Source organism: Cetorhinus maximus, chromosome 23 (assembly GCF_964194155.1).
Source record: "Cetorhinus maximus chromosome 23, sCetMax3.hap1.1, whole genome shotgun sequence".
Lineage (NCBI taxonomy): Eukaryota > Metazoa > Chordata > Chondrichthyes > Lamniformes > Cetorhinidae > Cetorhinus > Cetorhinus maximus.
The window spans coordinates 26280361-26305527 of record NC_135901.1 but is presented as its reverse complement, the minus strand read 5'-3'; the positions used below and the strand labels follow the sequence as shown (position 1 = coordinate 26305527).

Genomic DNA, 25167 nt, shown 5'->3' with positions numbered 1-25167 from the left:
CCATCCTTGGCTTGCTGCTTTATTCCAGTGAAGCTCAACGCAAACTGGAAGAACAGCACCTCATCTTCCGACTAGGCACTTTACAGCCTTCCGGACTGAATATTGAGTTCCACAACTTTAGATCATGAACTCTCTCCTCCATCCCACCCCCTTTCCGATTCCCCCCCTTTTTTTTCCAATAATTTATATAGATTTTTCTTTTCCCATCTATTTCCATTATTGTTAAATGTATTTTCATCCATTGTTTTATCTCTACCTTTTAGCCTTTTTTGATTCCTTCGCCCCACCCCACCCCCACTAGGGCTATTTGTACCTTGCTTGTCCTGCTTTCTACCCTTTATTAGCACATTCCTTAGATAATATCACCACCTCCAACACGTCTTTGTCCTTTTGTCTGTGACATCTTTTAGTTATCTCCACCTATCACTGGCCCTCTATCCAGCTCTACTTGTCCCACCCCCCCCCCCCCCACCCCTTAAACCAGCTTATATTTCACCTCTCTTCTATTTTTACTTAGTTCTGTTGAAGGGTCATTCGGACTCGAAACGTTAACTGTGTTCCTCTCCACAGATGCTGCCAGACCTGCTGAGTTTTTCCAGGTATTTTTGTTTTTCTTTTGGATTCCCAGCATCCGAAGTTTTTTGCTTTTACCTAGATAGATTCTTGATAAGCAAGGAGGTGAAAGGTTATCAGGGGTGGGGAGAAATATGGAGTTAAGGTTACAATTAGATCAGCTCAATTAGATCAGGCTCAAGGGGCCGAGTGGCCTACTCTTCCTCCTAATTCGTATATTTGTTTGACCTCGAAACAGAAAATATTGGAAACTCTGAGCAGGTCAAACTGCAGCTACGGAGAGGGAAACAGAGTGAATGCTTCAGGTCAGGAACCTTTGATCCAAACTGGAAAATAATTAGAGATCTAACAGTTTACCAGCAAGTACAAAGTCAGAGAAAAGAGATTGGGGGAGGACGAAGGATTTTCTTATGATGAGAGACAACAGTGGATTTAAAGGTGAGAGGGACAGTACGAAGAGAGAACCGTTAAGGATATTGTCTAAAATGTGGAAGTTGGATGGTCAGCAGTTTAGTGAGAATAGTGTCAAGGAAGCCGAAGGCAGGTCTCAGTGACAAGGTGAGCTGAGGGAGATAGAAGATAGGAGAGAAACTGGAGAAAGATGCAAGTGCAGAGATTGGACAAGAAGGCGCTTCAGATACAACGTTTCCAGGTAGGTTAGTGGAAGGGAGGAAAGCAGCAGAGGCAGCTGATCAGATTGTCTCAATCTTAGTGACAAAGAAGGTCCATGAGATCCTCACACTTGTTGTTCGAGGTGAGGAGGAGGATACGGGGAAAGGGAGAGCACTTCAAAAGGAACTAACTCCTGTTAGAGATATTAGAAGTTTCACCGCACTGTGCGTTTAGAACAAAGCTGATTTATTTGACTTTTATCCAAACTATTAACCACTATAACTGGGCTGGAGTTTATTAACTTCAGCAGAAACAGACCCCAATGAACATGGTTCAGTCCTGGGCATGATTAACAGCAAAATCCAATCACTGTCATTATTTGTGAACTCGCTGGTGACTCATCAGTGTAGACGACCGAGTGAATCTCTTCCCACACACGAAACAGGTGAATGGTCTCTCCACACTGTGAACCCGTTGGTGTGTCTGCAGATGGGATGACTGAGTAAATCCCTTCCCACACTCGGAGCAGGTGAACGGCCTCTCTCCAGTGTGAATTCGCTGGTGTTCAGTGAGCTGAGACGATTGCCTGAACCCAATCTCACAGTGCGAGCATCTGAACGGTCTCTCATCAGTGTGAATACGTTGATGGGACATCAGATCCCCAGACCTTTTATAGCACTTCCCACAGTCTGGGCATTTAAAGGGTCTCTCATCAGTGTGGACTCGTTGATGGCGCATCAGTTCCCCAGAACTTTTAAAGCATTTCCTGCAGTCTATGCATTTAAAAGGTCTCTCGTCAGTGTGAACTCGCTGGTGTGACAGCAGATTGGCTGATTGAGTGAATCCCATCCCACACTCAGAGCAGAGGAATGGTCTCTCCCCAGTGTGAATTCGCTGGTGTACAGTGAGTTCAGATGATCGCCTGAACCCACTTCCGCAGTGAGAGCACCTGAACGGTCTCTCATCAGTGTGAATATGTTGATGGGATATAAGTTTATCTGAAGTTTTATAGCACTTCTCACAGTCCGGGCATTTAAAAGGTCTCTTGTCAGTGTGAACTCCTTGGTGTCTCATCAAGTTGGATGAACAAGTGAATCCCTTCCCACACTCGAAGCAGGTGAATGGTCTCTCCCCAGTGTGACCTCGCTGGTGTATCAGCAGGGTGGATGACTGAGCGAATCCTTTCCCACACTTGTTGCAGATGAACGGCCTCTCCCCGGTGTGAACTCTTCGGTGTGTCAGCAGGTCGGATGAATTAATGAATCCCTTCCCACACTCGGAGCAGGTGAATGGTCTCTCCCCTGTGTGAACTCGCTGATGTTTCAGCAGGTGGTTTGACTTTGTGAATCCCTTCCCACACTCGGAGCAGGTGAATGGCCTCTCCTCAGTGTGAACTCGCTGGTGTGTTAGCAGGTTGGTTGAATCAACGAATTCTTTCCCACAGTCAGAGTGGGGAAATGTCCTCTCCCCAGTGTAACAGTGCTGATGAATTTCTAGCTCAGACGGGTAATTGAATCCCTTCCCATAGTCCCCACATTTCCCTGGTTTCTCCTCAGTGTGAATGGTGCTTTTTACTTCCATGTTCAAAGGCTGATAATATTCAGGTCCTGATGAATCGAGAGACTCTGTCAGATCCTGATGTGATGTTTGATTTAAATTTCCTGACTGCAATTCCTCTCCTTCTAATATCCTATGAAAATGATTTAAAACAGAAAAGAGGGAGTGAGAGAGAAACCACAAAAAGACAAACATAGGTTGTGAAATTGAGCTGAATGAATCTGGTAATTTGTGGAGCCGAACCCAACTGCATCACTAATATCCTTCAGGGAAGGGAATCAGGCTCCAGGTCTTACTTCTGATGAAGAGTCATACGGACTCGAAATGTTAACTGTGTTCCTCTCCGCAGATGCTGTCAGACCTGCTGAGTTTTTCCAGCTATTTTTGTTTTTGTTTCAGGCTCCAGGTCTGTTTGGCTTTCCCGTCTGTAAATCCTCCTCTTCTAACCCCCTGTAAAAGGGGGTTAAATCCAAAACCCATCCCTGTCAGTCCAGGATAGAAATTCACACCATTCTCTCCTCCTGCTCCAGGATCAGTAAAGTGAGTTAAAGGTGATTTCTCATTAACAAATCCATTGCTGCATTTCCTTCATTAACCCACATTTGTCCACTCGGGCCTGGCACCGGGAGAAAGCCCGCAGCTGCCGTTCGGTGCAAAGGCGGGCCCGGCACTTTCTTACTGGGGATGTTGAGGCCTCCACTGGGTGTTTGTGAAGCCTCCCCTCCCACCCACTGCCCCTAACGCTGCCTCCGCTTCTCAGCCTCCTTCCCGCCTGAAGATGAGACAAACAAGCTTCTGTCCCTGGACATCACCCGCACTGCGCATGCTCCAGATCATAATGATCAGGGAGTGATTGTCGGCAGATCCGGACCAATAGGAAGACGGGCCGGAGCGAGAGCTGCTGGTCCTCCAACCAATCGGAGTGAATGAGGGGCGGGGCTGAGCTCGGATCTCCCTCATTGGCTGAAACTCTGCATCATTTTGGAAGCTGATTTGTCTCAAACTCCAGGAGAAAACTGGACCTTTCTGCTTGTGGCTTTAAACAGATGAAACCCTGTGGGTGTGGAGCAAACATTTCAACATTTGTTACTGAAATGGATTCATTCAGGACAGACAGCAGGGATTATTTCAGGAAATTACACAGTGTAGTGATTGATTCTCTTTGAAATCATCCCTTGGAGAACAGTGTGAATTAGTGGAAGAATTCACAGGATGTTTAACGCTCCTTCCATGTCTGGAACCATTTAATTCCAGCCGATCTGTTGGTCCAGCTTCATCCGGGAGAGTTTGAAGAGCTCACAACTCACATAATGGACACCTACACCCACTGGACACACCTATCCTGCCTGATATCAACCCAGAATGAGCTGGAGAGCCGTCTCCACTCATCAGAACTGTTTGCAGTGCGGTTTCTGACTCAGAGGCAGGAATACGAAGTTATTATTTACTAATAACCTTAAAAGTTACAACCGCCACCAAACTGACAGGTCTTCTCCTTTGTATATCCATTTCATTGTCCAAATGGAGTCTTGATTTTACTTTTGTAGCTTAATGGTGACACTGACATCATCTAACCATCCCCTTCCATGTGAGAATGCAGAGCTACAGTTGCTGCAGCAACCATATCCTTATCTATCCTCTACCGAACCTCTCCTCATCCTCTCAGAATTAAACCATTCCTATCTTTCTCCAGTATTTTCCATTATCCTTAAATGAATTGTCTCAGTTTATTATTGATTCTGCATTATGATTCTAATCCAGCTGCTCCAATGCTCACTCCACTTCTGTTTATATTGTGGTTGATTGTGAACTATCACATTTGCTTCTGTTTCTGCTTTAACTTCATGTTCAGTCTGGTTTTGTTCAAGTGAACTTTCTGTGGTCAGAATTCAGTTCAGTGACTTGTCCAGCTGCATGTATTCTCTCAGGGTAACTGGATTTCTGTCCCTGGTGTCTGTGTTAGATGTTGAGTCATTGTTTAATACACAACCTGTCCAGTGAAATCAGAAACAACTTGTTCAGGTAACGGCACTGTGGGTGTACTTGCACCACATGGACTACAGCAGTTCAGGAAGGCAAGTCATCTCAAAGGCAATTAGGGATCAGTAATAAATGCTGGCCTAGCCAGTGACACACAAACTGCCTGAATGAATTTTAAAAATCTGGAACAATCTCTCCAAAGGCTGTGGTTGAAATTTTCAAGATGGGAATCAATGGATTCTTAAATAGAGATATCAAAGGAAATGGATCAAAGGTGGGAAAATGGAGTTGAAGTGCAGGTCAACCATGATCTCATGGAATGGCGGAGCAGGCTTGAGGGGCTGAATGGCCTTCTTCTGTTCCCATGTTCTGGCTGCAGTCACTCCAGCAATGATTGCCTCAGAAAGGGGACAATTTGTGATGTCCCTGTTGGGTGCAGTATAATCAGTGTATGACCCTGATCTGCCCTCACTTATCCTGCTTTAGGGGGCAGCACTCTCCTCTCAGAAGGGGTTTAAAGGAGGATCTGTCCCATCTGACAGAGGCCAATACTACAGACCCATCGTATCTGTGCCACCAATTTCCCACAGTAATCCAAACACAAAGTCCAGGTACAAACATCACATTTATTTTCAAATTATTTTACAGGGATTCACCACATTCATGGTAGTTTACATTACTGGAAGTAATCCTTTTAGAGAAAACACCTTCACTCTACTTTATCTGGCATGTATCCAGATTATTAAACTCCATCCCACATACAGAGGTTATGAACATCAGCAGGAAAAAATCTCCGACTTTCAGAATGAACATGGTTCGGTCCTGAATGTGATTAACAGCAGCCATAACAGCAGAATCCAAACCCCAGGAGTCACATGTGAACTAGCTGATGTTTCAGCAGGGTGGCTGAATGATTAAGTCCCTTTTCACACATGGAGCAGGTGAATGGCTTCTCCCCAGTGTGAACTCACTGATGCACCATCAAGCAGGAGGAATGAATGAAACCCTTCCCACACTCGGTACATTTAACTGGTTTCTCTTCCCTGTGAACCAACTGGTGTTCCACCAGGTCAGTGAACTGACTGAATCCCTTCCCACACGCGGAGCAGGTGAATGGCTTCTCCCCAGTGTGAATGTGTTGGTGTGTTTGTAGGTGGAACGAGTCCCTAAACCTCTGACCACAGCCAGAGCACTGGAACGGTCTCTTGTCATTGTGAATTATCTCGTGCTTCTGCAGACCAGGTGAATTTTGAATCCCTTCGCACACACGGAGCAGGAGAATGGCCTCGCTCCAGTGTGAATTCGTTGATGTGGCAGTAGGCTGAATGACCAAGTGAACCCCTTCCCATGCATGGAGCAGGTGAATGGCCTCGCTCCAGTGTGAATTCGCTGATGTGTCAGCAGGCTGAATGACCAAGTGAATCCCTTCCCATGCACGGAGCAGGTGAATGGTCTTTCCCCAGTGTGACTGTATCAATGAGTTTCCAGCTGCGATGGAGAATCAAATCCCTTCCCATACTCCACACATTCATGTTTCCGCATGAAGTGACTGAGTTTGTGCTTTGAAAAAGCAAATGATTGACTGAAGCCTCATCCACACAGCGAGCATGTGTGCTATCTCTCCACATTGTGATTGGTGTTTTCTTTTTCCATATTTAAAGGCCAATGTTATTCAGATCCTGATGAATCAGATCTTGGGATGAAATTTGGTTTGAGTTTCCCATCTGTAAACCCACCCTTTCTAATCCCCTGTGAAAGGGGTTTACAAAAGTCATCACTGTAAGAAGACGATAGAAATTGAGAAAAACATTCTAGTTTCTATGGAGCATTTTGCTCTTTCTTTCCTCTTTTTAGGGTAATAAGGTTAAGACCTCTGGGGGCCATTTTGTGAGTTGCTCCAGGCCCAGGTAAGGGTCCCACGCTCTGGGTTATGAGCCATGGCCAATGGAGGATCCAGTGAACTTTCAGTGGTGATGGTGAAAGAACTAGAACCTTGAGGGACAACAACTGCTTACAGGAGGAGGGAGGATCCTTCAGGAAGGGAACTTGTGTTTCCTCTAAACACATATGAGGAAGGCAATGGGAAGGCACCTCGTGGATTCTTGCCCCTAGCCATGGATCTGATTGAAGTTGAAAATGGGAGGGTCTTATGAGCAACCGATGAGGAAAGCGCAAGACTGTGAGGCATGGAGAAATGAGCAGAGAACCTGCCCATGTGCAGATCACCACAACTCTCTTTTCCCTTCTCCAAAACTATAAATCCCCATTCCACCCACCGTCTCTTTTCCCTGTGCTCAAATTCAAACTCATTACACCATCTCCAACATATTTCCTTCCAGGCAACTTTTCCCCCTTGCCTCAAGGTATGGACTCTGACTGTGTTCAGTTTTACACTGGCTGGTTCCCCTCTCTCTCCTCCCCTGAAGATGCTGACTCTGTCTGGGTTCAGTTCTACACTGACTGTTTCCTTCTCTGTCCTCTCCTGAAGGTGCTGACTCTGTCTGGGTTCAGTTCTGCGATGACCGGATTCTCTTCCAGAAGGGATGAGGCCAGTGACAGTCTGAGAATTTATGGTGAGGTGTTCAGTGCTGGGGTCATTGTCTGGAGGTATTAGGAGGGCAAGTCTAGGGGCTGTTTTGTTCTTTAAGGAAAGGGCTAATCTTATTAGCAACAGTTTTTATAACTGAGTTGAAATGACCTGATGCTGATCCAACAACACTAATGATTTGTCTTTACATCATTGTTCATTTAACTTCTAACGTCTTTTAAAGAGGGAAGTGTGATTTTAGAATTATAATATTGTAATATCTGCAAGTAATTCTAATTGTCGAGCTCCACAATCAGACCAAGATGGTGATCCTGAATGTTTGAACACAGACTGACGCTCACAGCTCCAGCAACTTCTAACATGACATTACAACCTGGTCAATTGGAAGATTAATTAGAAACTTTTCAGTGAGAGATTACGAAGTAATTATAAAGGGAGGATAATTGTGCAAAACACTATATTTCCAGTTAGAATTTACAAGAAGGGTAGTGAATGTCTTTGACTCTGCAACAGACTCAGGGTTAAATGTTTCACTTGTAGAATAGCAATTAAATGACAATAGAGGAACATGCAATAGGGTAATGAAATAGGAAGTTACACTGATTCCATTAGTCCAAGGATGATAACAATGTATTTGTGAAGAACTCAGTTTAATTAGCCAAGTTATTCTAAAGTTAGAGAGTCTCAGTAGTTTCTCCCTTGTGGGCGAGTTGTCACCTTTTGCTATCACAACATAGTGTGAAAACAAACTGAAGATCACACATCGAGGTAGGAGAAGGGTATGTGAACAGCACCAAGAGTTTGGGTTTGATCGACCTTAACACTGAGCTGGGAACTTTATTGTAGCCAAGTCCCCAGCTACCATTGCCCAGTGTGTGGGTTTAAATAATATATACACTGAATAAATCTGTGACATCTGACCCTAACAGTTCTGGGACCTTCCTGAATGAGGAGTAGATGGAACATTGAATCATCAATAAATCATTATATCCTCTAATAATCTCCAACTGCTGTACCTGTCCTCACATCCTTGGAGATTTGTATGCCTTTTATTTCTCAACTTTCTCTTGATTGTCTCTATTGTAATTAACACTTTTCTCATTTACCCACCTTGTGATCACCACTCAAATCATTTATTTCCTTTTTTTTCGGTATTTTCATTCTCTCTCTCTTTGTCCTATTACTCTGTTCCTCCCTGTAAGCTGTCCATCTGCAATGTCTCCCACAACTAACCAAGGGCTTTGTGTGACCAAAACAAAACCAGAAACAGAAATACCTGGAAAAACTCAGCAGGTCTGGCAGCATCGGCGGAGAAGAGCACAGTTGACATTTCGAGTCCTCATGACCCTTCAACAGAACTAAGTAAAAATAGGAAAGGGGTGAAATATAAGCTGGTTTTAGGGGAGGCGGGAGTGTTGTTGGTAGAAGAAACCAGTAATATGTGGAGATAACCAAAAGATGTCACAGACAAAAGGCCAAAAAGGTGTGGAAGGTGGTAATATTATCTAAAGGAATGTGCTAATTAAGGTTGGAAAGCAGGAGAAACAAGGTACAGATAGCTCTAGTGGGGGTGGGGTGGGGTGAAGAAATACTAAAAAGGCTAAAAGGTAGAGATAAAACAATGGGTGGAAATACATTTAAAAATAATGGAAATAGGTGGGAAAAGAAAAATCTATATAAATTATTGGAAAAAACAAAAAGGAGGGGGAAGAAATGGAAAGGGGGTGGGGATGGAGGAGGGAGTTCATGATCTAAAATTGTTGAACTCAATATTCAGTCCAGAAGGCTGTAAAGTGCCTAATCGGAAGATGAGGTGCTGTTCCTCCAGTTTGTGTTGAGTTTCACTGGAACAATGCAGAAAGCCAAGGACAGACATGTGGGCAAGAGAGCAGGGTGGAGTGTTGAAATGGCAAGCAACAGGGAAGTCTGGGTAATGCTTGCGGACAGACCGAAGGTGTTCTGCAAAGCAGTCACCCAGTCTGCGTTTGGTCTCTCCAATGTAGAGGAAACCGCATTGGGAGCAACGAATGCAGTAGACTAAGTTGAGGGAAGTGCAAGTGAAATACTACTTCACTTGAAAGGAGTGTTTGGGCCCTTGGACAGTGAGGAGAGAGGAAGTGAAGGGCAGGTGTTGCATCTTCTGCGGGTGCATGGGAAGGTGCTGTGGGAGGGGGTTGAGGAGTAGGGGGTGATGGAGAAGTGGACCAGGGTGTCACGGAGGGAACGATCCCTAAGGAATGCCACCAGGGGAGGGGTGAAGGGAAGATGTGTTTGGTGGTGTCATCATGCTGGAGTTGGCGGAAATGGCGGAGGATGATCCTTTGAATGCGGAGGCTGGTGGGCTAATAAGTGAGGTCAAAGGGACCCTATCATGTTTCTGGGAGGGAGGAGAAGGCGTGAGGGCGGATGCGCGGGAGATGCGCCGGACACGGTTGAGGGCCCTGTCAACCACTGTGGGTGGAAAACCTCGGTTAAGGAAGAGGGAGCACATGTCAGAAGAACTGTTTTTGAAAGTGGCATCATCAGAACAGATGCAACGGAGGCGAAGGAACTGAGAGAATGGGATGGAGTCCTTACAGGAAGCAGGTTGTGAGGAGCTGTAGTCGAGGTAGCTATGGGTGTTGGTAGGCTTGTAATGGATATTGGTGGACAGTCTATCACCTGAAATTGAGACAGAGAGATCAAGGAAGGGAAGGGAAGTGTCAGAGACGGACCATGTGAAAATGATGGAGGGGTGGAAATTGGAAGCAAAATTAATAAATTTTTCCAGGTCCCGACGCGAGCATGAAGCAGCACTGAAGTAATCATCAATGTACCGGAGAAAGAGATGTGGGAGGGAGCCGGAGTAGGACTGGAACAAGGAATGTTCCACGTACCCCATAAAGAGACAGGCATAGCTGGGGCCCAGGCGGGTACCCATAGCCACACCTTTTATTTGGAGGAAGTGAGAGGAGTTAAAGGAGAAATTGTTCAGTGTGAGAACAAGTTCAGCCAGACGGAGGAGAGTAGTGGTGGATAGTGATTATTCGGGCCTCTGTTCGAGGAAGAAGCAGAGAGCCACCAGACCATCCCCATGGGGAATGGAGGTGTAGAGGGATTGGACGTCAATGGTGAAGAGGAGGCGGTTGGGGCCAGGGAACTGGAAATTGTTGATGTGACGTAAGGTGTCAGAGGAATCACTGATGTAGGTGGGAAGGGACTGGACAAGGGGAGAGAGAAGGGAGTCAAGATAGCCAGAAATGAGTTCCATGGGGCAGGAACGGGCTGACATGATCAGTCTACTGGGACAGTCCTCTTTGTGGATTTTGGGTAGGAGGTAGAAGCGGGCCGTCCGAGGTTGGGCGACTATCAGGTTGGAAGCTGTGGAAGGAAGACCTCCAGAGGAGATGAGGTCAGTGACAGTCCTGGAAACAATGGCTTGATGTTCAGTGGTGGGGTCATGGTCCAGGGGGAGGTAGGAGGAAGTGTCTGCGAGTTGACGCTCAGCCTCCGCGAGGTAGAGGTCAGTGCGCCAGACAACAACAGCAGCACCCTTGTCAGCAGACTTGATGACAATGTCAGGGTTGGACCTGAGAGAACGGAGTGCAGTAAATTCAGAGAGAGACAGGGTAGAATGGGTGAGAGTTGCAGAGAAATTGAGACGACTAATGTTATGCCGACAGTTCTCAATGAAAATATCAAGAGAAGGTAAGAATCCAGAGGGATGGGTCCAGGTGGAGGGAGAATATTGGAGGTGGGTAAAAGGATCCGTTGAACGGGGAGAGGACTCCTGCCCAAAGGAGTGAGCACGGAGATGAAGGCGGCGGAAGAAGAGTTCAGCATCATGCCGAGCCCGAAATTGATTGAGATGAGGGCGTAATGGTATGAAACTAAGTCCTTTGCTGAGCACTGAACGTTTAGCGTCAGGGAGGGGTAGGTCAGGGGGTATAGTGAATACATGGCCGGGGCTGGGATTGGAAGACGGGATGGGGACAGAGGGACAGGCAGGGCTGGAGGGTCCTGGATGGGTGTTGGTGTCGATGAGTTGTTGGAGCTTGTGTCTCATCCGACGCCTAAACAAGAAACTTTTTCTCTTTCTCTCAAGTGCTAAGGAACGCAAGCTCCAACAACTCATCGACACCAACACCCATCTAGGACCCTCCACCCCTGCCTGTCCCTCTGTCCCTATCCCGTCTTCCAATTCCAGCCCCGGCCGTGTATTCATTATACCCGCTGACCTTCCCCTCTCCGACGCTGAACGTTCAGTGCTCAGCAAGGGACTTAGTTTCATACCCTTACGCCCTCATCTCAATGAATTTCGGGCTCGGCACGATGCTGAACTCTTCTTCCGCCGCCTTCATCTCCGTGCTCACTTTTTTGGGCAGGAGTCCTCTCCCCATTCAACGGATCCTTTTACCCACCTCCAATATTCTCCCTCCACCTGGACCCCTCCCTCTGGATTCTTACCTTCTCTTGATCTTTTCATTGAGAACTGTCGGCGTGACATTAGTCGTCACAATTTCTCTGCTCCTCTCACCCATTCTAACCTGTCTCTCTCTGAATTTACTGCACTCCGTTTTCTCAGGTCCAACCCTAACATTGTCATCAAACCCGCTGACAAGGGTGCTGCTGTTGTTGTCTGGCGCACTGACCTCTACCTCGCAGAGGCTGAGCGTCAACTCGCAGACACTTCCTCCTACCTCTCCCTGGACCATGACCCCACCACTAAACATCAAGACATTGTTTCCAGGACTGTCACTGATCTCATCTCCTCTGGAGATCTTCCTTCCACAGCTTCCAACCTGATAGTTGCCCAACCTTGGACGGCCCGCTTCTACCTCCTACCCAAAATCCACAAAGAGGACTGTCCCAGCAGACCGATCGTGTCAGCCTGTTCCTGCCCCACGGAACTCATTTCTGGCTATCTTGACTCCTTTCTCTCTCCCCTTGTCCAGTCCCTTCCCACCTACATCAGTGATTCCTCTGACACCTAACGTCACATCAACAATTTCCAGTTCCTTGGCCCCAACCGCCTCCTCTTCACCATTGACGTCTAATCCCTCTACACCTCCATCCCCTACCGGGATGGTCTGGTGGCTCTCCGCTTCTTCCTCGAACAGACGCCTGAACAATCCCCATCCACCAGTATTCTCCTCCATCTGGCTGAACTTGTTCTCACACTGAACAATTTCTCCTTAAACTCCTCTCACTTCCTCCAAATAAAAGGTGTTGCTATGGGCACCCGGATGGGCCCCAGCTATGCCTGTCTCTTTATGGGGTATGTGGAACATTCCTTGTTCCAGTCCTACTCCGGTCCCCTCCCACAACTCTTTTTCCGGTACATCGATGATTACTTCGGTGCTGTTTCATGTTCTCATCGGGACATGGAAAAATGTATTAATTTTGCTTTCAATTTCCACCCCTCCATCATTTTCACATGGTCCATCTCTGACACTTCCCTTCCTTGACCTCTCTGTCTCAATTTCTGGTGATAGACTGTCCACCAATACCATTACAAGCCTAACGACTCCCACAGCTACCTCGACTACAGCTCCTCACACTCTGCTTCCTGTAAGGACTCCATCCCATTCTCTCAGTTTCTTCACCTCCGTTGCATCTGTTCTGATGATGCCACTTTCAAAAACAGTTCCTCTGACATGTCTTCCTTCTTCCTTAATCGAGGTTTTCCACCCACGGTGGTTGACAGGGCCCTCAACCGTGTCCGGCCCATCTCCCACGCATCCGCCCTCACGCCTTCTCCTCCCTCCCAGAAACATGATAGTGTCCCCCTTGTCCTCATGTATCACCCCACCAGCCTCCGCATTCAAAGGATCATCCTCCGCCATTTCCGCCAAATCCAGCATGATGCCACCACCAAACACATCTACCCTTCACCCCCCCCAACGGCATTCCGTAGGGATCATTTCCTCCGTGACACCCTGGTCCACTCCTCCATCACCCCTACTCCTCAACTCCCCCCCCCACGGCACCTTCCCATGCAACTGCAGAAGATGCAACACCTGCCCCTTCACTTCCTCTCTCCTCACCATCCAAGGGCCCAAACACTCCTTTCAAGTGAAGCAGCATTTCACTTGCACTTCCCTCGACTTAGTCTATTGCATTCGTGGCTCCCAATGTGGTTTCCTCTACATTGGAGAGACCAAACACAGACTGGGTGACTGCTTTGCAGAACACCTTCGGTCTGTCCGCAAGCATTACCCAGACATCCCTGTCGCTTGCCATTTCAACACTCCTCCCTGTTCTCATGCCCACATGTCTGTCCTTGGCTTGCTGCATTGTTCCAGTGAAGCTCAACGCAAACTGGAGGAACAGCACCTCATCTTCCGACTAGGCACTTTACAGCCTTCTGGACTGAATATTGAGTTCAACAATTTTAGATCATGAACTCACTCCTCCATCCCCACCCCCTTTCTATTTCTTCCCCCTCCTTTTTGCTTTTTCCAATAATTTATATAGATTTTTCTTTTCCCACCTATTTCCATTATTTTTAAATGCATTTCCACCCATTTTTTATCTCTACCTTTTAGCCTTTTTAGTATTCCTTCACCCCACCCCACTAGAGCTATCTGTACCTTGTTTCTCCTGCTTTCTACCCTTAATCAGCACATTCCTTTAGATAATATCACCACCTTCAACACCTTTTTGTTCTTTTGTCTGTGACATCTTTTGGCTATCTCCACCTATTACTGGCTTCTTGTCCGAACAACATCCCCCCCCTTAAACCAGCTTATATTTCACGTCTTTCCTATTTTTACTTAGTTCTGTTGACGGGTCATGAGGACTCGAAATGTCAACTGTGCTCTTCTCCGCCGATGCTGCCAGACCTGCTGAGTTTTTCCAGGTATTTCTGTTTCTGTTTTTGTTTTGGATTTCCAGCATCCGCAGTTCTTTGCTTTTATCTTTGTGTGACCAATTCGCCTTCCTGTATAGACATACTCCATCCACTCACCAGTTCTTGTTCAGTCACAGACATTACCTGAAAAGTCAAAATTACCATCCCTTTGTCGGCATTCCCTAAACGGTCTTCCTTTCTCAATTTACAGACACTCCCTGACCAGTTTCCATTTACAGATGCTCCCTGCCCAGTCTCAATTCCCCTCCTTCTACAGATGATCCCTGACCAGCCTCCATTTCTCCTCCACTTACAGACACTCCCTGACCAGCCTCCATGTCTCCTCCATTTACAGATGCTCCCTGACCAGCCTCCATTTCCCCTCCATTTACAGACACTCCCTGACCAGTCTCCATTTCTCCTCCATTTACAGAAACTCCCTGACCAGTCTCCATTTACAGACGCTCCCTGCCAGCCTCCATTTACAGACGCTCCCTGGCCAGCCTCCATTTCTCCTCCATTTACAGACACTCCCTGACCAGTCTCCATTTCTCCTCCATTTACAGACACTCCCTGACCAGTCTCCATTTCTCCTCCATTTGCAGATGCTCCCTGACCAGCCTCCATTTTTGCTCCATTTACAGACACTCCCTGACCAGTCTCCATTTCTCCTCCATTTACAGACACTCCTTGACCAGTCTCCATTTACAGACGCTCCCTGGCCAGCCTCCATTTCTCCTCCATTTACAGACACTCCCTGGCCAGCCATTTCTCCTCCATTTACAGACACTCCCTGACCAGTCTCCATTTCTCCTCCATTTACAGACACTCCCTGACCAGTCTCCAATTCTCCTCCATTTGCAGATGCTCCCTGACCAGCTTCCATTTCTGCTCCATTTACAGACACTCCCTGACCAGCCTCCATTTACAGACGCTCCCTGGCCAGCCTCCATTTCTCCTCCATTTACAGACACTCCCTGACCAGTCTCCATTTCTCCTCCATTTACAGACACTCCCTGACCAGTCTCCATTTCTCCTCCATTTACAGATGCTCCCTGACCAGCCTCCATTTCTGCTCCATTTCCAGACACTCCCTGACCAGTCTCCATTTCCAGACACTCCCTGACCAGTCTCCATTTTTCCTCCATTTACAGACACTCCCTGACCAGTCTCCATTTCTCCTACATTTACGGACACTCTCTAACCATCAAAATTCTCCTAGATGTTTGTGAATGGTAATAGTTTAAAAAGAGTAGAAGATCAGAACAGTAAAGAGGTGGAACATTCAAGTTAGCACCTTGTCTTAATAATCAGTGGATTTGAAAGTCCAATGTCAGCAACTTCAATACTTTATTAATACAAGCTGAGCAGATTCTCTGTCCTCTGCCGTATCTTATATTGATCCATCAATCGGAGTAAACATCCAAGTCCCATGTGTCCACAGTTACTTACACGAGGTCAGCCTGCTGGATGGAGCCTCAGGCACCCTGAGCTTGATCTCTGGTGTCTCCAGTCCTGACTGCCCCCTTTCATCAGAACCCAATCACTTGTATATCCTGTGGTGATCTAGCTCTGGCCCCTGACTCTTCTTTGTCTTCACTGCTGGGTTTTGGTAGAAAGTGAGGAAACGACAGCTGGAATTTCTCTAATCTGTGATTTACAAGGACACATTCCCTGGATCCCAGCAGTTACTTTTCATCAGTAATTTTCTCATTCTCCCTTAGCTCCCCTGCCTACACTTAATTCTGTTATTTCTTTTAGTTTTACAATTAAAGGTATAAACATCACACCTTATAATGTGATCTATTCTATTCTTCACTTTGGTTTAAGTTTCTATTCTGGTTAATAACAGACAAACTCTGTCCTTTCCCCTGATCAGATTACAGTTTCCAATGAGTTGATTCTGTGGAATGAAATGTCTTCTCAGTGTTTCCATGGTGACCTGTCTGCAGTGGAGAACCTGTTTTTTGAGTTTCTAACTCAGACTAAACTTCCTTATCCCATAATACACATTGTATTACAGCCCTTACCTCAGTATATCATAGCCATGTTACAAGGGGTTTAGATACAGAAATCTTTAAAGCTGGTGGATGTTTACACGCTGTTTGAAAATATTACCCTACATTTTATAAAATAATCTTCTCAATCATTGACCAGGCTGCAGGTGGCAAATTGAGCCAAGTTTTGGAGATCTGATATTAGGAAGTATGTCAAGGCCATGGAACGGGTGTAGCAGAGATGCACAGCCACAGATGAAAGGCTACACCACAAAAAGAGGTATTCAGCCCTTGGTGGCTTTGCCAGCTCTTTGGTCGACCAATCTAATTAGTCCCACTCCCCTGCAGTTTCCCCATGGCCCTGTCAATGTTTTCCTTCAAGCATTTCTCCAATTGCCTTTTGAAAGTTACTATTGAATCTGCTCCCATCAAACTTTCAGGCAGTGTATTCCAGATTAGAAAAAGTCATTGTGAAATTAAATGTTTCCTCATGGTGACCTGTCTGCTGTGAAGCTCCTGTTTGAGATTCTAACTTAGTCCTAACTTCTCTTTACCGTGAGCAGGAACTAGAGAAACTGGGAATCTTTTCATCAGAATGAAGCCGGGTGAGAGGAGACGTGAGCAAAGTGTTCAAAGCTTGATCAAAGACATGATCCAAAATGTTACAGACACACCTTGTCCTTCAGGATCTGTTTGATATCTGTCATTGGGAAATGCTAGAATCCATTATTGAGGAGGTAGTGTCAAGGCATTTAGAAAATCAGAATACAATCAGGCAGAGTCAACATCATTTTATAATCGTGTTTGACAAATTTATTAGTGTTCTTTCAGGATGTAACATGTAGGGTGGATAAGTGGCACCAGTAGATGTAGCGCATTTGAATTTCCAAAACAACATTCGATAAGGTGCGACTTAGAAGGCTGCTTGCTGCTCAAGACAAGAGCTCATGGTGTTGAAGGTGATTTAGTAGCCTGGTTAGAGCATTAGTTAACTATCAGGGAGCAGATAAATGGGTCATTTTCAGGTTGGCAAACTGTAACTAGTGGACTGCCACAGGGATCAGTGCTGGGGTCTCAACTATTTACAATTTATATCAATGACTGGGATGAAGGGACTGACTGTATTGTAGTCACATTTGCTAATGGTACAAAGATAAGCAGGAAAGTAAGTTGTGAGGATGATACAAAGTGTATTTTGTAGTGCTCCCTCCCCACTCTCTGTACTATTATTTTACAGAAGCTGGACAGATTGCCCGCCTGCCATGAGGCATTTTAAAATCAGATTCATTTATCCCGGTTTTCTTTGGGTCTTTTTCTCTTCGCTCCAGGGTCTGTGATGGTCCCCGTGTGTTCAGCTCTCAACTGCAGGCAGTACCTGGTTCAGTTTTACCCAGCACAGCTATGTCTGTGATGTCGCATTCATCTCACATTTATAAAGCTACTTTCATGTAGTGAGAAACAGCCCAAGGGACTTCACGGCAGCGATGACCCTGAACCACAGAAGGAGATATGAGGATGTTAAACCAAGGGCCCCATCTGCCCTCTCAGGCAGATGTGAAAGATCCCACAGTCAGTATTTTGAAGGAGAGCAGGGTGAGGCCGATGCTCCACCCTCAACCAATCTCACTAAAAACAGGCGCCTCTCCGGTCATGATCACATTGCTGTTTGTGGAGGCTTACTGTGCACCGAGATGTCCAGAGGCTGTGAAAAGAGCTACAGAAATGCAAATTCTGTCAACTCCAGCCCAGTTACTGAGGTTATCAGCAATAACATCAACATTCCCTAATATCAATATTCATAAGTTTCACTCCTGAATCTGATTAACAGCAGCAGAATCAGAGTAGTGCAGTCACATGTGAACTGGCTGGTGTTTCACCAGGTTGGATGATCAATGAAATCTCTTCCCACACTCAGAACAGGTGAAGGGTCTCTCCCCGGTGTGAATTTGCTGCTGTTTCACCAGGTTGGATGATCGATTTAATTCCTTCCAACACACGGAGCAGGTGAAGGGTCTCTGCCCAGTGTGAACTCCCTGGTGTACTCACAAGGGGGAAGATCGAGTGAATCCTTATCCACACAGAGAGCAGGTGAACAGTCTCTCCCTAGTAGGGCTGCATCAATGAGTTTCCAGTGCGGAGGGGTAACTGAATCCCTTCCAGCACTCTGCACATTTACACAGCCTCTCCCTGTCTTGGTTACACTTGTGGTTCCGCAGGTCAATTGGTTGAATCCACATCCACACATGGAACACGTGTACAGTTTGTCCACGTTGTGAATGCTGCTCTCCCCTTCCACATTGCACACTCTGCTGCACTGTGTTCACACAAACCCTGGTCACCTCAGGCTTGGACCTGAGAGAATGGAGAATGACCAGTTCAGAGGGAGATAGGTCAGAGTGAGTGAAGGGAACAGAGAAATTCAGCTGGCCAATGTCACGCTGGCAGATCTGAATGAAAAGCTAGAGAGATCCAGAAAGTAAAAGGAAATTTGTCCATTCTGAACCTTCCTCCTCCATTTGCAGCAACTACTTGTAAAGTTACACGACCCTATCGTCCATCATGAAAGACAGGATGGTGGCGAGGGGGAGTGTGGTCTCATGGGGAACTGCCTGCCAACAATGGTTTAATTGGCTCCTGAACAGGGTTTGTGTGAGAGCAGTGCAGCAGAAAAGCTCCTAGCCTGAAAGGAGAAAGACTTAAAACTTCTTTCTCCTGTGTAAGATTCCAGTAATTCTACAATGAAAGCCAGCTGGCTTTTTCTCCTCAAATCTCTATAACCTGCTCTCTCTCTGAAAACTCCTGTCAAGAGGCAAAGGGAAAAATCACAGTTAGAGATGTTGAAAGGCAAGTGCTCAACCAGTGAACTAAAGACTGAAAGTGCTGGAAGACCACCTCATGTCATCAACAAGGAACTGAAAGGAATTTGGAAGACATCGATCAAAATCAACCCAACAAATCCTGTACTCTGGAATTGGTGCTATTGAACCGGCCTATCCCACCCTTAAAATCCATGTTTTTGTGTGTCTTATGTGTCCTGTATGTGTGTGTAAAGGGATTTAAGGAGGGGTAGAGTTTAGGTTATAGAGTTAGAAATGAGCAGTTCATATTTCTTTCTTTTGTCACTGGTTAAGACAATTTGTTCAATAAACAGTTATTTACTTATTCAGTTTACAAACCTGATGCTCATATTCTGTTAACCTAAATTACACAATTAGGTGGGTTGATCAAACTTTTTCACATTTGTCGCGGCTCAGGGTGTAGTGGGGCTTGACATTGCAGCGCACTATCCCCAGTGAGTCTGTGACAGTGTCACTGTCCCTTAAATGACAAGTAAACAGAAGGGTCAAGTCCCTCTAAATATGCAGATCACCCGCCGGGCACCACGCATGCTCAGTCGCCACAAAACATTCACCCTGACACTGCATCTGAGCGCTGGGCTTCTGGGCCAGGCAGCCGCTGAGGGGCCGAATCACCGACAGAAAGTGAGGTTTCCCAAACCAAGTGAGCTTGAAGATGGGGTAGGGGTGGAGAGGCGGACGGAGAGAGAGAGAGAATCAAATAAAATAAATTTCAAATCTGAGAGTCCGACCAGGGCTAACGGGGCAGCAAGTGGAGGGTATGCAGCGTGAGCAGGGAACACCACGTGATCATTACAGGGTGATGACTGGCGTTTGCTCCGACCAATAAAGGGAGTGGGGCGGGAGGACCGAGAGGGCGGCAGGTCCTCCAACCAATTGTGGCCCGGTAATGGGGCGGGGCCTAGTTCGTGGTGTGGAGCTCAGGTGCGCTGATGTGGATTGTGAGGCGCTGTCCCCAGGTGAGAGCAACTGAGGCAGCACAGAGCTGGGACTGGAAGCTGGGGCTGTTCTGGGACAGGGGGCAGAGGGGGATGGGAATCAGCCAAATTACCTATACAAATAAATATGTTATATGGAGAGAGATTATGCATATACTTAACCCATAGGGACATGGGGATGATAGGTAAAAGTAATAAAATAATTGAAGTGTTTCTTATATATATATATATAATATATATCTGTAATTAATAAATCTTTAAAGTGTAAATAGATTAAATTTAAGGCCAGTGTCGGGATCTCCAATTCCTCTGCTGTGTCGGAATTCCAGTGAATGTCTCCAGTCATTTGAATGCAGACTCAGGGTTTCTGAGCTGCAGGAACAGCTGGAGTTACTATGGGTCATAAGAACATAGGAGCAGGAGTGGACCATTCAGTCCCTCGAGCCTTCTCTGCCGTCCCACTGGATCATGGCTGATCATCTACCTCAACATCATTTTCCTGGACTATCCCCACATCCCTTTGGTATCATTAGTATTGAGAAATCTATCAATCTCTGTCTTGAACATATTCGATGATTCAGCCTTCACAGTCCTCTGGGGTAGAAAATTCCAAAGATTCACCACCCTCTGAGTGAAGAAATTCCTCCTCCTCTCAGTACTAAATGACCTGCCCCTTATTCTGAGACTGTGTCCCCTGGTTCTAGATCCCCAGCCAGGGTAAACATCCTGTCTGCAGCTACTTTGTCCAGACCCTTAAGAATATTGCAAGTTCAATGTGATCACCACTCATTCTCCTAAACTCTAGAGAATACAGGTCCAGTCTCAATCGCTCCTCATCAGACAATCCTGCCACCCCAGGAATCAGTCTGGTGAACCTCCACTGCACGCCCTCTATGGCAAGTATATCCTTCCTTAGGTAAGGAGACCAGAACTATACACAGTACTCCAGGTGTGCTCTAACCAAGGTTCTATACAACTGCAGCAAGACCTCTTTACTCTGTACTCAAATCTCCTTGTGATAAGGGCCAACATACCATTTGCCTTCCTCACTGCTTCCTGCACCTGCATGTTAGCTTCCAGTGACTTATGAACAAGGACAAGGACACCCAGGGCCCTTTGGCCATCAGCACTTCCCAATCTCTCACCATTTCAGAAATACTCTGCATGTTCCTCCTACCAAAGTGGATAACCTCACACTCATCCACATTATATTCTATCTGCCATGTTCTTACCCACTATGGTAAGGGAGGCTGAGGATTTCCTGGAGCACATCCTCCAGGGGGCAGTAGCTCCCCCTACCCACAGGGAAGGAGAGATCACTGGAAATAGTAAGCGGGAGGCCAGGGTAAGAGGAGGCAGGGTGGGTTCCTCCAGGAGCGGTAGTAGGTGATGAGGCACCACTGTCAAAGCGGCTTTCAGGTGACGCTGAGGGTGTGGACACTTGTGGAGTGGGGGGGTAGGGGGAGATGGATTATAGAGTGAATCCACAGCCCTGGGAAAGGGTGCAACGAAGTCTAACAATTGTAGATGGATGGGCTGCACCTCATCTGAGCTGGGGCCATGGTCCGTGCAGGTAGGTTAGGTAGCACTATCGGGGAGGGTTCAAATTAATTTTACAGGGTGTTGCAAAAATTATTGCTCCTTCCACTGGGGTCACTTAAAGAAACATTTCCCTGATTATTCAGCTTACTTGTTGCTGCATTGAAGTCGGGTTTTAATAACACCAGGAGACGGGAATGATACACAGCATATCACCCTATGGTCAAGGTCAGCCTGATAGTGCTCCCTCCCCACTCCCTGTATTATTATTTTACAGAAGTTGGACAGATTCCCACACATGCCATTAGGCATTTTACAAGCAGATTAATTCATCCTGGTTTTTGTTTTACTTCTTGCTCTTTGCTCCAGGCTCTGTGGCGGTTCCCATGTATTCAGCTCTCAGCAGCAGCTGGGTCAGCTTTACCCTCTCCTCTTCTTATGTTGTCCCTCGGGAACTCCGTTCAATGAGTTCAGAGATGGGTGATAAGTCCAAAGTGCAATCGTGAGACTCTGCCAGATGTGGGGCAGGTGGTGCTTGAAGGGTTGGATAGATGGGGGGGGGTCTGGCAGTTTGTGCGCTCCCTCCAGTGCCTCAACTTCGCCTCCACATGTTCCCAATATGTTCAGTGCCTTCCCCAATGAGTTTCCTCCATTTTGGTCAGTCACAAGCCAGGGTCTCCCTTGAGACTGCGAGAATGTTTGATCTCTCCAGGGATGCTTTGAGGACATCCCTAAATGTTTCCACTGTCCTCCAAAGTGTCTCCTGCTGTTGGAAAGTTCTGAATAGAGCAGTTGCTTTGGGAGTCTGGTGTCAGGAATACGAACGACATGCCCTGCACAGCGGAGCTGGTTTAGAGTGATTAGTGCCTCGATGCTGGGCAGGTTGACCTGGGAGAGGACGCTGCTGTTGGACCGCCTTCCCCACCACTGGATTTGGAGGATCTTGCACTGGCACTGCTGGTGGTACATCTCCAGGGTCTTGAGGTGCTTGTTCTAGGTTGTCCAAGTCTCTGAAGCATATGGCATTGCGGGGATCACTGTAAACCATGACCTTAGTCTCAGGTTTGTGATCCTGGTCCTCAAATGCTCTTTCCCTCTCAGTCGGGCGATGGCTGAGTGGGCATATTGTCTTTGCCCGTCTTTGCCGAGAGATGGCTCCCAAGATACGGAAAATGGTCCACACTTTCCACGATTTCTCCGTTGATCCTAATAGCGGGAGGGAGGTGCTCCGCTGTGGGAGCTGCTTGGAACAGTTTTCCGAGTGTTAAGTTAAAGGCCCATTTTCTGATCTGTTTTAGAGAAGACTAAATGACCTGCAGCTCAGTTTCTGAGTGAGCGCAGACACACATACAAGCATCATCTGCTCCAGTGCATCTATGTCTGTGATGTCACATTAGTCTCACATTTATAAAGCTCCTTTCATGCAGTGAGAAACATCCCAAAGGGACTTCATAGGAGCAATGACCCTGAACCACATAAGGAGATATAAGGATGTTAAACCGAGGGCCCTGTCTGCCCTCTCAGGAAGATGTAAAAGACCCCACGGCCATTAATTTGAAGGAGAGCAGGGGGGTTCTTCCCAGTAAGGCCAATATTTCACCCTCAACCAATCTCACTAACAACAGATCGTCTCTGCTCATTACCACATTGCTGTTTGTGGAGGCTTACTGTGCACAAAGACATCCTGAGATTGTGAGAGGCGCTATAGAAATGCAAAGTCTGTCAACTCCAGGCCAGTTACTGTCGTTAGGGGGAACATCATTAACACTTCCCCAATATCATAATTAACAAGGTTCACTCCTAAATCTGATAAACAGCAGCATAATCAGAGCAGTACAGCCACGTGTGAACTCCCTGGTGTCTCACCAGGTTGGATGATCGAGTGATTCCCTTCCCATACACGGGGCAGGTGAATGATCTCTTCCCGTGTGCACTCGCTGGTGTCTCAGCAGGGTTGAGGACTCAGCAAATCCCTTTTCGCACAGAGAGCAGATGAACGGCCTCTCCCCGGTGTGAACTCGCTGGTGTCGCAGCAGGTTGGATGCTTGAGTGAATCTCTTCTCACAAATGGAGCAGCTGAAGGGCCTCTCCCTGGTATGAGTTCGCTGGTGTCTCAGTAGGTGAGAAATTTGAGTGAATCTCTCCCCACACTTGGGGCAGGTGAATGGTCTCTCCCCTGTGTGAACTCGCTGGTGTTTCAGCAGGTCAGATGAATCAGAAAATCCCCTCCCACACACAGAGCAAGTGAAGGGTCTCTCCCCAGTGTGAACTTTATGGTGTCTCAGCAGGTGGGAAAATCGAGTGAATCCCTTCCCACACATGGTGCAGATGAACAGTCTCTCTCCACTGTGAACTTGCTGGTGTGACTGCAGATTGCAAGATCGAACGAATCCCTTCCCACACACAGAGCAGGTAAACGGCCTCTCCCCGGTGTGAATGCGTCGATGAGTTTCCAGCTCAGAGGGGTAACTGAACACCTTCCCACAGTCCCCACATTTACATGGCTTCTCCCTATTTTGGATACATTTGTGCCTCCCCAGGTCATACGCTCGGTTGAATCCACGTCCACACACAGAACATGTGTAAGGTTTGTCCACATGGTATATGCTGCTCTCCCCTTCCATATTGCCGATGACCTTCACGTCCTGATGAATCACATGGCTCGGTCACATTGACTTGATGTTTGATCTGAGCTTCCCATCTGTAAACCCTCTCCCTGTAAAACAAGTTTACATCGGTAATAACTGTATAAAAGAAATGCAGGAAAAATTCAGAATTTCAAATGTTCTTACTTTACTTCTTTCTTACTTTGGTTGCTCGAAAACCTGCGCTTCCTCCCTCTCCACTGAAATCAATCTCTTTCTCACACTGTCACTGTCCCTTTTAATCACAAGTGAACACAGGGACAGGGTCCCTTTAATTGTCCCACCCTTGAACCAGCTTATATTTCAGCTCTTTTCTATTTTTCCTTAGTTCTGTTGAACAGTCATACGGACTCGAAACGTTAACTGTGTTCCTCTCCGCAGAGGCTGTCAGACCTGCTGAGTTTTTCCAGGTATTTTTGTTTTTGCTTTTGATTTCCAGCATCCGCAGTTTTTCGCCTTTATCTTTTTTTCTCTTTAATTATGCAGATCACCAGCCGGGCGCCGCGCATGCTCAGTTGGCTCAAACCAACCTGGGCGGCACTGCGCCTGCGCGCTGGATTCCTGAGGCAGGCGTCCGTTGAGGCCTAATCACGGACGGAAAGTGAGTTTTCCCAAACCGAGTGAGTGAGCAACAGGATGGGATAAGGATGGGGAGAGAGAGAGGGGTGGGGGGGGGGAATCAAATAAAATACAAACCTGAGAGTCCGACTGAGGCTAACGGGGCATCGAGTGGAGCGAGTTGGTGCAGCGGCGACGCCTCTGATTGACCATATGATTCCATGGGGGGGTGGGGCCTGAGCGACGACTGACGTGCGCTCCAACCAATAGAGAGTGAGCGAGGCGGGGCTGGAGAACCAATGGGACAACGGGTCGACCAATCAATGTCGGCACGGCAAGGGGGCGGGACCTTGTGTGGAGCTCAGGTGCGCTGGAGACCGATTGTGACGTTGGCACAGGAGGCGGTCCGTCGGCTCGGGAAGCAACTCCTGCAGATGTTGCAAAAGCTGAGCCAGCATCGAACTTTGTCCCAGATGATCAGGGAGCTGGGTTTCTCCTCCACCCTCCTTTTTTTTTTTAACAATCATGTG

At 46.9% G+C, this 25167-nt stretch overlaps 2 protein-coding genes and 2 long non-coding RNA genes across 4 annotated transcripts in view; 2 read left to right on the top strand and 2 right to left on the bottom strand.

The window, feature by feature from the left end:
• Positions 1 to 25167, top strand: part of LOC144697374 (uncharacterized) — a 232790-nt gene that overhangs the window by 50482 nt on the left and 157141 nt on the right. The gene's annotated exons all lie outside the window — the stretch shown is intronic.
• Positions 1 to 25167, top strand: part of LOC144697459 (uncharacterized) — a 296931-nt gene that overhangs the window by 258288 nt on the left and 13476 nt on the right. The gene's annotated exons all lie outside the window — the stretch shown is intronic.
• The window catches only part of LOC144698444 (uncharacterized), a 50076-nt gene that overhangs the window by 16302 nt on the left and 8607 nt on the right, over positions 1 to 25167 (bottom strand). The window contains exon 5 of the mRNA XM_078570384.1: positions 1562 to 2989. Coding sequence (XP_078426510.1) covers positions 1562 to 2989 — 1428 coding nt within the window. The remainder of the gene's footprint in view (positions 1 to 1561; positions 2990 to 25167) is intronic.
• Positions 16873 to 24872, bottom strand: LOC144697153 (uncharacterized). The gene is made up of 3 exons (XM_078569004.1): positions 24776 to 24872; positions 21785 to 24150; positions 16873 to 18898 (listed from the first exon to the last, which is right to left on the bottom strand). The coding sequence occupies exon 2, from the start codon at positions 24056 to 24058 to the stop codon at positions 23297 to 23299; it is 762 nt and encodes a 253-aa protein (XP_078425130.1). The 5' UTR covers positions 24059 to 24150; positions 24776 to 24872; the 3' UTR covers positions 16873 to 18898; positions 21785 to 23296.